This window comes from Pogoniulus pusillus, chromosome 26 (assembly GCF_015220805.1).
Source record: "Pogoniulus pusillus isolate bPogPus1 chromosome 26, bPogPus1.pri, whole genome shotgun sequence".
Taxonomy (NCBI): domain Eukaryota; kingdom Metazoa; phylum Chordata; class Aves; order Piciformes; family Lybiidae; genus Pogoniulus; species Pogoniulus pusillus.
Genome location: NC_087289.1, coordinates 5,945,109 through 5,956,775, shown reverse-complemented (window position 1 = coordinate 5,956,775; position 11,667 = coordinate 5,945,109). Strand labels below are relative to the sequence as shown.

The 11,667-nt window shown below is 40.9% G+C and overlaps 1 protein-coding gene across 1 annotated transcript; it reads right to left on the bottom strand.

Moving 5' to 3' along the window:
• Positions 1-887: 887 nt before the first annotated feature.
• LOC135186745 (cytochrome P450 2J2-like) lies at positions 888-11,205 on the bottom strand. The gene is made up of 9 exons (XM_064164729.1): positions 11,035-11,205; positions 9,863-10,025; positions 9,039-9,188; positions 6,503-6,663; positions 5,226-5,399; positions 4,849-4,990; positions 3,917-4,104; positions 2,960-3,101; positions 888-1,066 (listed from the first exon to the last, which is right to left on the bottom strand). Exons 1-9 carry the CDS (start codon positions 11,203-11,205, stop codon positions 888-890), a joined length of 1,470 nt encoding a protein of 489 aa, XP_064020799.1.
• Between the last annotated feature and the right edge of the window lie 462 nt (positions 11,206-11,667).

The window sequence follows — 11,667 nt, the reverse complement described above, 5'->3', positions numbered from 1 at the left end:
CTTCCAACCTGTATGACCAGTAATGGATAGTAATCAGAGGGCTGTACCAGACCAGGGAGTTTCCCAGTAACATCTCTGACCTGGGCTCCATGGAGACAGAAGACTTCTCTGTGGGATGGATCTGGTCACCATATGGGGGCGCCTGTACCCCTTGGAAGGTAATCACCTACAACAATTACTCTCCTTTATTTTCTCAAGTAGTCCTAATTCATATATCTAAACAGAAGGACAAAATGTTCATAAACCCCCTCTGGATCCAAGAGCTGTGATAAAGAATACAAACAGATACTGAAGCTTAGAAAAAAGGCATAAAGATTTACAGATGGGCTTTGTTTACAAGAGGCTCTATTCTGCAGTCATCTGTGTATGTGAAGTTTATACCACGATATATAGTGCTTCAAGGAAGTATGAAAGCAGGAGTCAACACTGTATACTCACGTCCATCTTCAAGGACATGCAAGACAAGATCTGTGAATGCAAAAAAGCAGCACCATACTGAAGGTTTGGGTTTTTTCATTCAGGCATCCTTGCTCCATCAAAACAGTTGTGTCATTTTCAGAGTGTGACTGAGCAGGAAATTCTGCTTGATACAGATCACTTCCCTAAAATCCTACATCTGAGACTTTGCTACTGTGAGTGTGAAAATACAAGTTTTTGCTAAGATATTATTGTATGTTTGTATATGCCTAAGGTATGATTATATGAGCTTTGGCAAGTTCCAGATAATTTTAAACAGTTCAGCTATATGAGGCCAGACCTCCTAAATAAAGCACTCTGCTATGCTGAGCTACCTACAGTTGAATACAAGTAAGAAAGTGATACATGGTTTTAAAGTATCTACAATTATTGACTGGTTGAAGGCCCTCTGCACTGTGTTATGTGGTAGTCTAGCGTGGAATAGCACAGAGCTTATATGGATGTGGCTGCAGTATTGCACCCAAAATGTACTCGGAATTGATTTCCTTCACTCCCTCAGGGAGCTGGAAGGTGAATGCCCGAAGGAGGTTGGTGAAGAAGATGAACAGTTCAACTCGTGCCATCTGTTCCCCCAGACATACACGGTGCCCTGCAGAGAGAAGGTAAAAAGAGTTAGCTGTAACAAATTAAGTTCTGAGAAAGACCTAATTATAAACTCTTTGGTTTTGATGGTTAAGCTCCTAGTTTTTATTTTCTCCCTGGAGCACGAGATTCCCCTTTTCCATCTTTGCTTTCTTGCTCAGTGAGAACCACAAATGGCTTCTCAGTTAAGCCACGTTTTAAAAGTCTTTGTTTACTTCAGACTCTTTTCTTTGGTTGTTGAGGAGGGAGGACTGGAGCACTGTGGGATGCAGTTCTGAGGATAAGTAGAAGGCTGTAATCAGGCTTTCTTCAACAGAAATTAAGGTGGCTTTATTGAGTCCTTATGGATGTCTTTGATACTGTTAAGGAGCAGATATATGACTCAAAGGAATGAAAGATGCATGTGTAGTGATGGATAGACTCAGTGACTCATTTTGGCATACTGTTTTCACAATATATAGTGGGATATCTATCTGTATATTCCAGACTAAAACATCACAGAACAAGGGGACACAGTCTCAAGTTGTGCTGGGGGAGGTCTAGGCTGGATGTTAGAAGGAAGTTGTTGCCAGAGAGAGTGATTGGCATTGGAATAGGCTGCCCAGGGAGGTGGTGGAGTCGCTGTCCCTGGAGGTGTTCAAGAAAAGCCTGGATGAGGCACTTAGTGCCATAGTCTAGTTGGCTAGGGCTGGGTGCTAGGTTGGACTGGATGATCTTGGAGATCTCTTCCAGCCTGCTTGATTCTGTGATAAAGAAACATACTACCTTCAGGATATATAAAAGCTCTCATTGTAGAAACAGAGAACAACCAAAGCAAGTTAAAACCCAATTCCTTTTACAGATTGAAATGTTAACCTAAATTAGTTGTCTCAATTCATGTGAATTAGTGGACGTTTGGTGAGTAAAGGAGGCAAGATGCTAAGTACCTGTTCCTGCAAATACAGTTTTATGATTTACAGGCAGTTTGGGCAAATGCTTTTAAAATCTGGAATTACTGTGTTTAATCTGACTGCTTTGCATGTTCTTGTTTGCTTTTTGTCTGCAGCAAATGGGTAGTAGTATAATGTGTCACAGCAACATGAAAGCCCCTTAGTATTTTTATTGCTTAATTTTTATGTACTAATTTTCAGTAAATAATGCCAGTAATTCCTGTTCTGTGCTGCTTTTCTTCATAATCTGTTTATTGGAGAAACTGGTAGCCTAGGAAAGCTTTTGGATTTATGTTTTAGAGTGCTTTTCACTTTCTTTTTTCCCTCTCCCATGTCTTTGTGTTGCTGCATTTTGCATTGTAAATTAAGTAAACTGCACATTGTGATATGCTTTTTAAAAGTCACAAATTTGTTCTCGTTGCTGAGTAATATTCTATTGAAAAGACTGGATTTTGCTGGGTTTCTGGAGATAAAAAAGAACCTGGTACTAGACTATTACTGTAGGATGTGGGAGACTGAGGTTTGGTTTCCTGCCGTGTCACAGGTTTTGATAAATCACTTTGACAAATCACTTTGTCTTTGTGTTCCCTTTTTGTAAGGTGAGAATAAATTGATTTTCTGATTTGAGGTTGTGACCAGGATTTAATACATTAGGGACTAAGGAACTCAGATACCCTTATAGAAGGAACCATACATCTGCTAAGGAGACAGCATTATCTCTCTTATACAACCCAACAAAGGATTAGTAAAGATAAGAAACATAAAATGCAAGGCAATATGTTCTTGCAGTAGAACACTTGACTAAATCTTTGTGTCAAACATGTTTTAATAGAAGCATGTTTAAAAAGTTTTAGAACCTAGAAATTATGTTTTGGGTTGGGTTTTTTGGTTGTTATTGTTGTTTGCTTGTGTTCTTTTTTAGTTTTGCTGCAAGACACAGCAAACAGGAATATTCAGTATCAGAGTATTACCTGCTGAGAAGGGTAAAAATGCATCTTTGTTCACAAAGTTGCCATCCAAATCAAGGAAATGATTCGGGTTGAACTTCCATGGAGTCTCCCAGTGCTCAGAGTCATAGACAACAGAGTGCAGGTTGGGCAATATGAGTGTGCCCTGCAAGAGGAAGCAGAGGTTATATTTTTCATGTATGATGGATTCTTCTTTTGGACTTAGACAGATAATATACCATCCTATGCCTGCAACCCAGTGTTTGGCTTCAATTTGTTCTTTATCAGTGCACAGGCATAATAAACCCTTGTATCATCTGCTCATCATAACACACTACATGTTTGCCTCTTCTGTCATGGCTACTGAAGTGTCTTCATGCTTAGGCTAGAGTGGAGCATGGATTGTTTTACATATTTACCATAACACCTTCCTTTTTGTTTTTGTACTCTTCCCAGGAGCTTTCAATTCCTTTAAAGCTTAGTATATTTGGGATGTTTATCCATGCTGATGTGACTGTCAAATCTCTCACTGTACTGAGCTGCCACCACCTTAATAGTGTAAGGTGCTCTTTTTTTTGTGTGTGCATGTGTTTTGTCAGGGATGACTATAGGTTGCTCCAGGCTGTTTCCTTGCCTGTGAAAGTTAGTTAGCTTGACAGTCACTAAACCTCATTTCTTTGTAATTCCTTAGAAAACATGTTTGATTTTGATGCCCAGACATCATCCATATTTGACTGGTGGGAATGAAAAAACAGTTTTGTTTCTGTCTGTTTGCTACTTGTGTTGTTAACCTTTCCCAAGATTTCTTTTGCATCTGGTACTGTAGGCTTAGTCCTGGTTCAGAGCACTCAGTTTTGTTTGTGACTTGCTGCCGCATGCGAAACTGGGAACTGTAGAAGCTAATGTGATATGAACCACAGAACCACACATGAAATATCAATAGCACAAAGCTTTAAGAAACATGGAAGGTATACCCTGTACCTTTTTAATGTGAAACCCCAGCAAAGTTGTATTCCTCACACATTGTCGAGGGACCCCCACAGAAGTGATATTGCTGTACCGCAAAGCCTCGTGAATCACAGCGTTCGTGTATGGCAAACGCTTACGGTCTTCGTAGCTGATGAGGTGGGAGGGTTCCAGAACAGCCTCTATCTCTCTTTGAACTTTTTCTACAGAAAAATGGAAATATTTTAACTTCCCCCCCCCCACACACACACTTTTATCCTGCAGGTTTTTGTATGAGTAGGGCTCCAGGACTGAGTTAAAACAAAGAAATGGTGCTTCTGTGAAACACATTGCTGTGTGATTTGACTGCTCTCTTGAGTTTGGTTCATCAAAAAAGTGCATGTCCCCAGAGCACAAGGTGATCTCTCATTTAAGATAAATCCCACTTGGTGATGGAGATAATGCACTTCTGTGTTTCAGAAAAAAAGAGGATTTAAATTTGAAATGACTATTGTAATTTCTGTTATGTTTCTAAATACACATCAGACCAGGTATCTCTTTAAAGCTTTTCCTCTTTGAAGGTTAGGAGGATTCTAAGCTGCATATGAAATGCCTGTAGTTTGTTATTCTGTCTTTGCCATCTCTTTCCAATGAGATAAAACAGTGGCTGCTCCTCAGTTCTGTTAGTGTTGCTTCTTAGTGACCTAGTGAGGAGGCACACATTGGTTTCATTAATTAAACTTTCCTTTTCCTGAGCTCAGTCGTTGATATACCACCATTTATAGTAGTTGTTCTGGGCTGTTTTGATGTGTTGCAAGTGACTGAACCAATACTTACACTTTGGTGATGTTTGTTAGATAATCACAGGATGTTAGGGTTTGGAAGGGACCTTGAAAGATCATCTAGTTCAACCCCCCTGTTATGATGTAATGTTGAATGTGGTTCTCTCTGATTATGCTATTGCTTACCCTGTATTTCTGGATATTGTACCATATACAGCAGTGCCCAGAGAAGGGTGGTGCTTGTAGTTTCTGTGCCTCCCAGCAAAAGATCAACCACAGTCTGAACCATGTTGTCTTCATTAAATGTAGAAGCAGGATCATCTTTGGTCTGTAGGGTATATTCACAAGAAGACTATGAAGTGAATAGTTTTGAGACATTTCATCAGTCAGGGAGAAGTTGTCATTGTTTGATGAAAACAGTGAGCTGCCCACCAAAATAAAATTCTTCAGTGCTGAACAAATGAAGTATCCATATGAGAATTCTCTAGGAGTTACTTGTACAGCAAGTGTTTGTAGTAGGCATTGAGGCCAAGGGGAAAATAGTGTGATAAACATATACTTACTTTTGTTATTCGAGCCAGATAGAAGTCAATGAGATCTTGTGGATCATCTGTGTCCTTTCTTTCATGGGTCTGGACCTCCTTCATGACTAAATTGTGCATGAAGTCATTGTATGAGAACACTTTCTGATGAGGTCCTGGGAGATGGTGCATAAGCCATGGGAAAGCATCATACATCTGTGATTTTAAACAAAAAGGAAGGAAGATGAGCTCCTTCCAATTGAGAACCAGTTCTGACTTCCTGATAACTCTGAAGTCACTGCAATGCATGGGCTCCTATTGAGGATGAGAGGCAGTAGGCACAAGTCAGAACATGGGAAATTCTGGCCAGACATAAGAAAAAGTTATGTAGTTATGTACTTTGGTTTTTTGTCCTTTCTTGTGTTTTGTCTTGTCTTGCCTTTTGGCCCTTCTGTCTTGTTTTCTTCTTTATGGGTTTTTTTGTTTGTTAGGGGTTTTCTGTGATTGGTTGTTTTTTTTCCCTCTGGTTTGGCTTTTTTGTTTGTGTTGTTTTTACTGTTAAAAAAATTAATTTTTACTAGAAGAGAGATTAAATACTGGGAGGAAGGTTTGCCAAAGAGTCTGTGTGAAATCTTCATCTTTGAAGACTCAAAGACTTGACTGGACCAGTCCTGATACAACCTGATCTAATTTGACCTGCTTTGAGGTCATTTGAAATAATGAGTTGTACAAGGTAAGTATTTCTTACTGCACATTGGCTCATAATGACATATTGTTGGAACACAAACCCTATGAGGAGAGGCTGAGGGAGCTGGGGTTGTTTAGCCTGCAGAAGAGGAGGCTCAGGGGTAACCTCATTGCTGTCTACAACTACCTGAAGGGACATTGTAGCCAGGTGGAGTTGGCCTCTTCTCCCAGGCAACCAGCAATAGAACAAGGGGACACAGTCTCAAGTTGTGCCGGGGAAAGTACAGGCTGGATGTTAGGAGGAAGTTGTTGGCAGAGAGAGTGATTGGCATTGGAATGGGCTGCCCAGGGAGGTGGTGGAGTCACCGTCCCTGGAGGTGTTCAAGCAAAGACTGGATGAGGCACTTAGTGCCATGGTCTGGTTGACTGGCTAGGGCTGGGTGCTAGGTTGGACTGGATGATCTTCCAACCTGGCTGATTCTATGATTCTATTCTATGACATGGAATGCTTGCAATAATCATCACTAACTTAACTTCTTTGTTGTAATGCTTGAAGCACAAATGACCTTTAGGGAACATGAATGAGAAAACCAGACCTTTAGGGAATACGAATGAGAAAATCAGGTTCTTACCCTGCCCCAGATAGTAGCTTGAAAGTAGATCACAAAATAAATGGCTTTGATCAGCTTGTTGAAAGCTTCATCATCGCTGGAGAAGCGGTGACCAAAAACTACAGCGCAGATTATGTTTGCGACAGCACGGACAATGAAGGTGCGGGGGTCGAAAGGTTTGCCTGGGAATGTAGGAGGTGCCATGACTATTTTGAATAGACTCAGTGAGAAAAATGAAGAGGAAGCCTCTCTTTTTTTTTTTTGTTTTTCTAAAAACTAGAAGTATTAATAGTTCAGAGAGTGTGTTAGACGAGATACATTTCACACAAGTGAACTCTGATATAGATTACCTGGCTGGATTGTAAGTGCAAGGAATCTGTGTTTTCAATCTGCTTTTTACTCTTGTAAAAGACAGCAATTACTGCTTTTGAGGAGAAAAGTGTTAGGTCTCTTTTCTGACTTGTAGGACAAGGGAGGTTATTCTTCCCCTGTACTCAGCACTGGTAAGGCCACACCTTGAGTACTGTGTCCAGTTCTGGGCCCCTCAATTCAAGAAAGATGTTGAGGTGCTGGAACATGTCCAGAGAAGGGCAACAAAGCTGGTGAGGGGCCTGGAGAACAAATCCTATGAGGAGAGGCTGAGGGAGCTGGGCCTGTTTAGCCTGGAGAAGAGGAGGCTCAGGGGTGATCTTATTGCTGTCTACAACTACCTGAAGGGGCATTGTAGCCAGGTGGGGTTGGCCTCTTCTCCCAGGCAACCAGCAATAGAACAAGGGGACACAGTCTCAAGTTGTGCCAGGGTAGGTATAGGCTGGATATTAGGAAGAAGTTCTTCACAGAGAGAGTGATTGGCATTGGAATGGGCTGCCCAGGGAGGTGGTGGAGGCACCGTCCCTGGGGGTCTTCAAGAAAAGCCTGGATGAGGCACTTAGTGCCATGGTCTGGTTGATTGGTTAGGGCTGGGTGATAGGTTGGACTGGATGATCTTGGAGGTCTCTTCCAACCTGGTTGATTCTATGATTCTATGATTCTAATTGTGCTCTGGGTTGCATGAAAACACGAGCAGTTAATTAGACTGTGTGCATTCAAGCAGGTTTTGCAATTAAAAACAAAAAAGAACTCCTCCTTCTCTCTAACCAGAAAAAAAATGCATTCTAGAATTTCAGTTTCTTAGAGATGCTGAAGTGATTTGCCTTTTGGTTTTCAGGTACAGCTTAACAATTCAACTACATAAATGATTCTATGAAGGAAGTCTGTAGCCAGGTGGGGTTAGGCTCTTCTCCCAGGCAACCAGCAATAGAACAAGGGGACACAGTCTCAAGTTGTGCCAGGGGAGGTCTAGACTGGATGTTAGGAGGAAGTTCTTCACAGAGAGAGTGATTGGCATTGGAATGGACTGCGCAGGGAGGTGGTTGAGTCTCCATCCCTGGAGGTGTTCAAGAAAAGCCTGGCTGGGGCACTTAGTGCCATGGTCTAGTTGACTGGATAGGGCTGGGTGATAGGTTGGAGTGGATGATCTTGGAGGTCTCTTCCAACCTGCTTGTTTCTATGAAATGTACATACATTTCCCCTCTGCCCCCTAGACAGGAGAGGCAGAACTCCCACAATGCTTATTTTACAGGATTAAAAGCAGTTCTCTAAGTAGACAGAGGCTAAATCCAGAGAAAAATAAATTAAGTATGCATTTCAATGTCAAGGACAACCTGAGAAATGTACTACTATGGAAAATGGTGGATGATAAATCCTGACTGCAGTCCAACATTTGTAGCCCTTCTTGGAAAGAGCAAATATGATTATTGAGTTTAAAACTGAGGAAGGATTGCCTTCATGGAAGGTAAATATTGGGGCTGTAGAGGGATTCAGAGTTGGTGGTTTGTCCATCTCTTGTATTTTAAGACCTGTGTGTATGTTGCTGTGAGAGGAGAGAAGGACCATTTTGCTGTGTGTAGCGCAAGAAGAGATGGAGAGAGACCTTAGGCAGCTCCTCCTTTTTTTTCCCCCCATCAGTATGGGACATGATGTGGGTGAGGGATTTGGCTGGTCAGATTATTTATATTTAATTGCTTTATTTTGGCATCTTGCTAAAATTCTACTGGTTTTTATTTCATCCAAACCTCAAAAAGAAGTTTTGTTGGACAAGTGAATGATGCATTCCTTGTGCTGGGATTCTTTCTTTGCCAAATCCTAAAGGCCTGCTGTCCTAGAATGACTTGTGGCAGGTCACAGATTGTGTATTTCATAGAGCAGAACATAGGGTTTTTCTTATAGTCCTTGAATGTAAGAACTGTTACCAGCTGTCCCCAAGACTGTTGATAATGAACATTTTTGTGCTATCCTTATTAAAAATAAAACACAACAATTTTACATTGGCCACTTTTGCAGACAAAACATTTTTTCTTGCAAGGAATGCAATTAAGAAGCCAATAAAGGTTCCACGGATATAGAAAGTAGTTATATTGCTTGTTAAAACGTATTGGGGAACTTCTTCTTCCCTAATCAACTGCATTTCAGAGAAAAAAACCAAACTTCACAAGTGTTGTTCTTCTAGAGAGTTTACCTTTTGTGTTTGCAAAGATATTCACGAGGTGACAGGCTTCTGTTTGAATTTGCTGCTCCAAACTGTTCTTACCAAGTGCCAGGCGTCTTATAACCGTCATGCCAAAGCGTCTCTGTTGCTTCCACGTGTGCCCACTTGTCAGAAAAATACCTGAAGAGCACAGGAACATATATTTTGTTACTGGGAAGGGAAATCATTTCACTGAAAGAGGTAATATTTGATTTAGATTGGGGTGCCAGGCTTCTTATAACTGTCATGCCAAAGCATCTCTGTTGCTTCCATGTGTGCCCACTTGTCCGAAAAATACCTGAAGAGCACAGGAATGTCTATTTTGTTACTGGGAAGGGAAATCATTTCACTGAAAGAGGTAAAATTTGATTTAGGTTATGTTTCAATAAAAAACAGAATATGCCTTGATTTCAGGTATTGACTTGTGGTCTCTCACTTAGGTTTTTATGACTCCCAGCTCTACAGCTGCTTAGCAATGTGACCCTGGATGCTGAGTTATAGTAGGTTCTGGTAAGAACAAACCAGTGTTATGTGTAGATGACCTGAACATCATCTAGACACGAACACATACTTGAACAGTCTTCTGTTTGAAAGTGATATGACTGAAGGGCAAGTCCTCCAGAAATATGTTCCTTTGAATCTATTTAAAATAGAAGAAAGGAGGAGAAATTTGGGGGGGTTTGCTTTTCTTAACATGCCAGCTCTGCACGGAACCCTTTTGCTAAGTAAGCCCAGTTACATACTTGTGTAGCAGTAACTCAGATATCTCATATATAGCAAAGTGTCTTATGTTTCAGTGTTGTTAAATCTTGTACCTTTCTCACCCATCATATCCCTGTAGAATGGGGTGAGAGGTCTTCCAGAAGTTTCCTCTGAATGGGTGATGATGCCATCTTTTACTGCTTTGTATCCATTGAGTACAACCATAGGTGTCTGTCCCATCCACAACGTGAAGATGTTTCCATAGATGTTGGTTAACTGAAGAGTTAGTACCACCAAATTAGTAAATGTAAACCAGGGAATGCATTCACTCAAATACTAATTTAAAGAGTTTTCTGTAGCTACAACTAAACCTGTTTGCCAGCACTGAAATGAATTACAGGATTCAAAAACATTTAGCAAAGTGCTTTGGGGACACTTCATGGAACAGATACTAAAGGCACCTCTAAAAAGTCCACAGAAACAGAAATGGAGGTCTTCTCTGTCAGCTCGGAGTCAAAGAAAGAATGAACATTGGCAAACCCCCAGAGCTTTTATGTTTATTTTTGGTGGTTGTTGTTTTTATTAATGAACCAATATTATTTTCTTGCCTCTATTGAAGAAAGCAAAGAAATGCTTTTGCCTTCTTTCTTATAGCTTCCATATGATTCTTATTTTTCTCTATTGTCTTTCCTCAGATTGTGCTGATATTTTCCCCTCTAAAATAGCTTTAAGCAGGTTTATTAATTTTCTTTAGTAGTTTGAATTGGTTTGTAAAGGAATCATGCTGGGAACATAACAGCAATCAATGTTTCCTGCTCTGTTTTAGGAATAATTTGTTAACTGCTGACCATAATTCTTTTTGCTGTACAAATAAGGAAAAAAAAAAGAGTCAGTTTAGAGTATATGTTTGGTCTCCTAATAAGGACTGCACCACTTGTGGCCTGGAGATGTCAGGCAAAGGAGGTACAGGGTTAGCTACCAGCGCAGAAGTAGAGAGTGAAACTGTCAATGGAGTGTTGTGGTACTGACAGTGCATGTGATAATGTTATGCAGGATGTTGCTGTATCCAAAAGAGAAAGAAAACAGCAAGGAGCAGAGCAATTATGGTCTTCATTTCTCAGGAGTATTTTTTCAGAATACAAAGTCTTTGGATTCTTTGAAATTGGCAGGTTGTCTAGCTTGATGCTAAATGCAATAACTCCAAGTTTAGGCTATCCCTATGCAACGTACAACCTCAGTTAAAACAGATCCAGAGTGATTTTCAGCTGTAGAGATAAATAAATACCTTAGTGAGAGTTTCTCGGTGAAGCTTGAAGTCCAGCAGCCACAGGTTTCCAACGATGGGGAGAGGAACTGGTCCTGGAGGAAGCTGGGTCCGCATCCATTGCAGCTTTAAGAGCTGCAAAATGAGGAGACATGCTGCTAGAGCTACACAAACCTCAGCAATCCACAACATAGCAAAAGTTTAGCTTCTCCTGGTTTGAGGTTTGGTTGATTGTTTGGGGTTTTGTTCGCGTATCACTTCCTCTGAAAGTTCAGAGCTGTGCAGATGAGTTTGACTTCAACAGAGACAAACTCAATCTGAAGAATGTGTGTCTGCTTTAACCACCTCTCTGTCTCTGCCAGTCTACCCTTTTCCCAAGCTGAAGTCTTTAGGAAACTGAACTGTGTGATCCCTCAGTTAGCCAAGCCACACCTACTCTCTTTTATCATCTGTAATTGTGATCTCTCTCTCTCCCTCCTCCCCCCCCCCCCCCCCCAACTTAGACTGTTGTTTCTTTCCTAGTCTCGGTTCTGGGTCCAAATGCTGATGATTGAGCAGTTATTGAAGGACACTAAGTGTCTTCTTTGATGGTACCACTTCAGTTTCCCATAGTTAAACACCAAGATACCAAGGGTGAATGACTTGTTCTCTTTC

What these genes read in the sequence shown, in the direction of transcription:
- LOC135186745 (XM_064164729.1), bottom strand. Translation starts at nt 11,205, where the DNA reads ATGTTGTGGATTGCTGAGGTTTGTGTAGCTCTAGCAGCATGTCTCCTC. An exon ending in ACCGAGAAACTCTCACTAAG is followed by an intron (nt 10,026 to 11,034) that starts GTATTTATTTAT and finishes CTAACTCTTCAG; the next exon opens with TTAACCAACATCTATGGAAA. An exon ending in TATCTTTGCAAACACAAAAG is followed by an intron (nt 6,664 to 9,038) that starts GTAAACTCTCTA and finishes CTACATTCCCAG; the next exon opens with GCAAACCTTTCGACCCCCGC.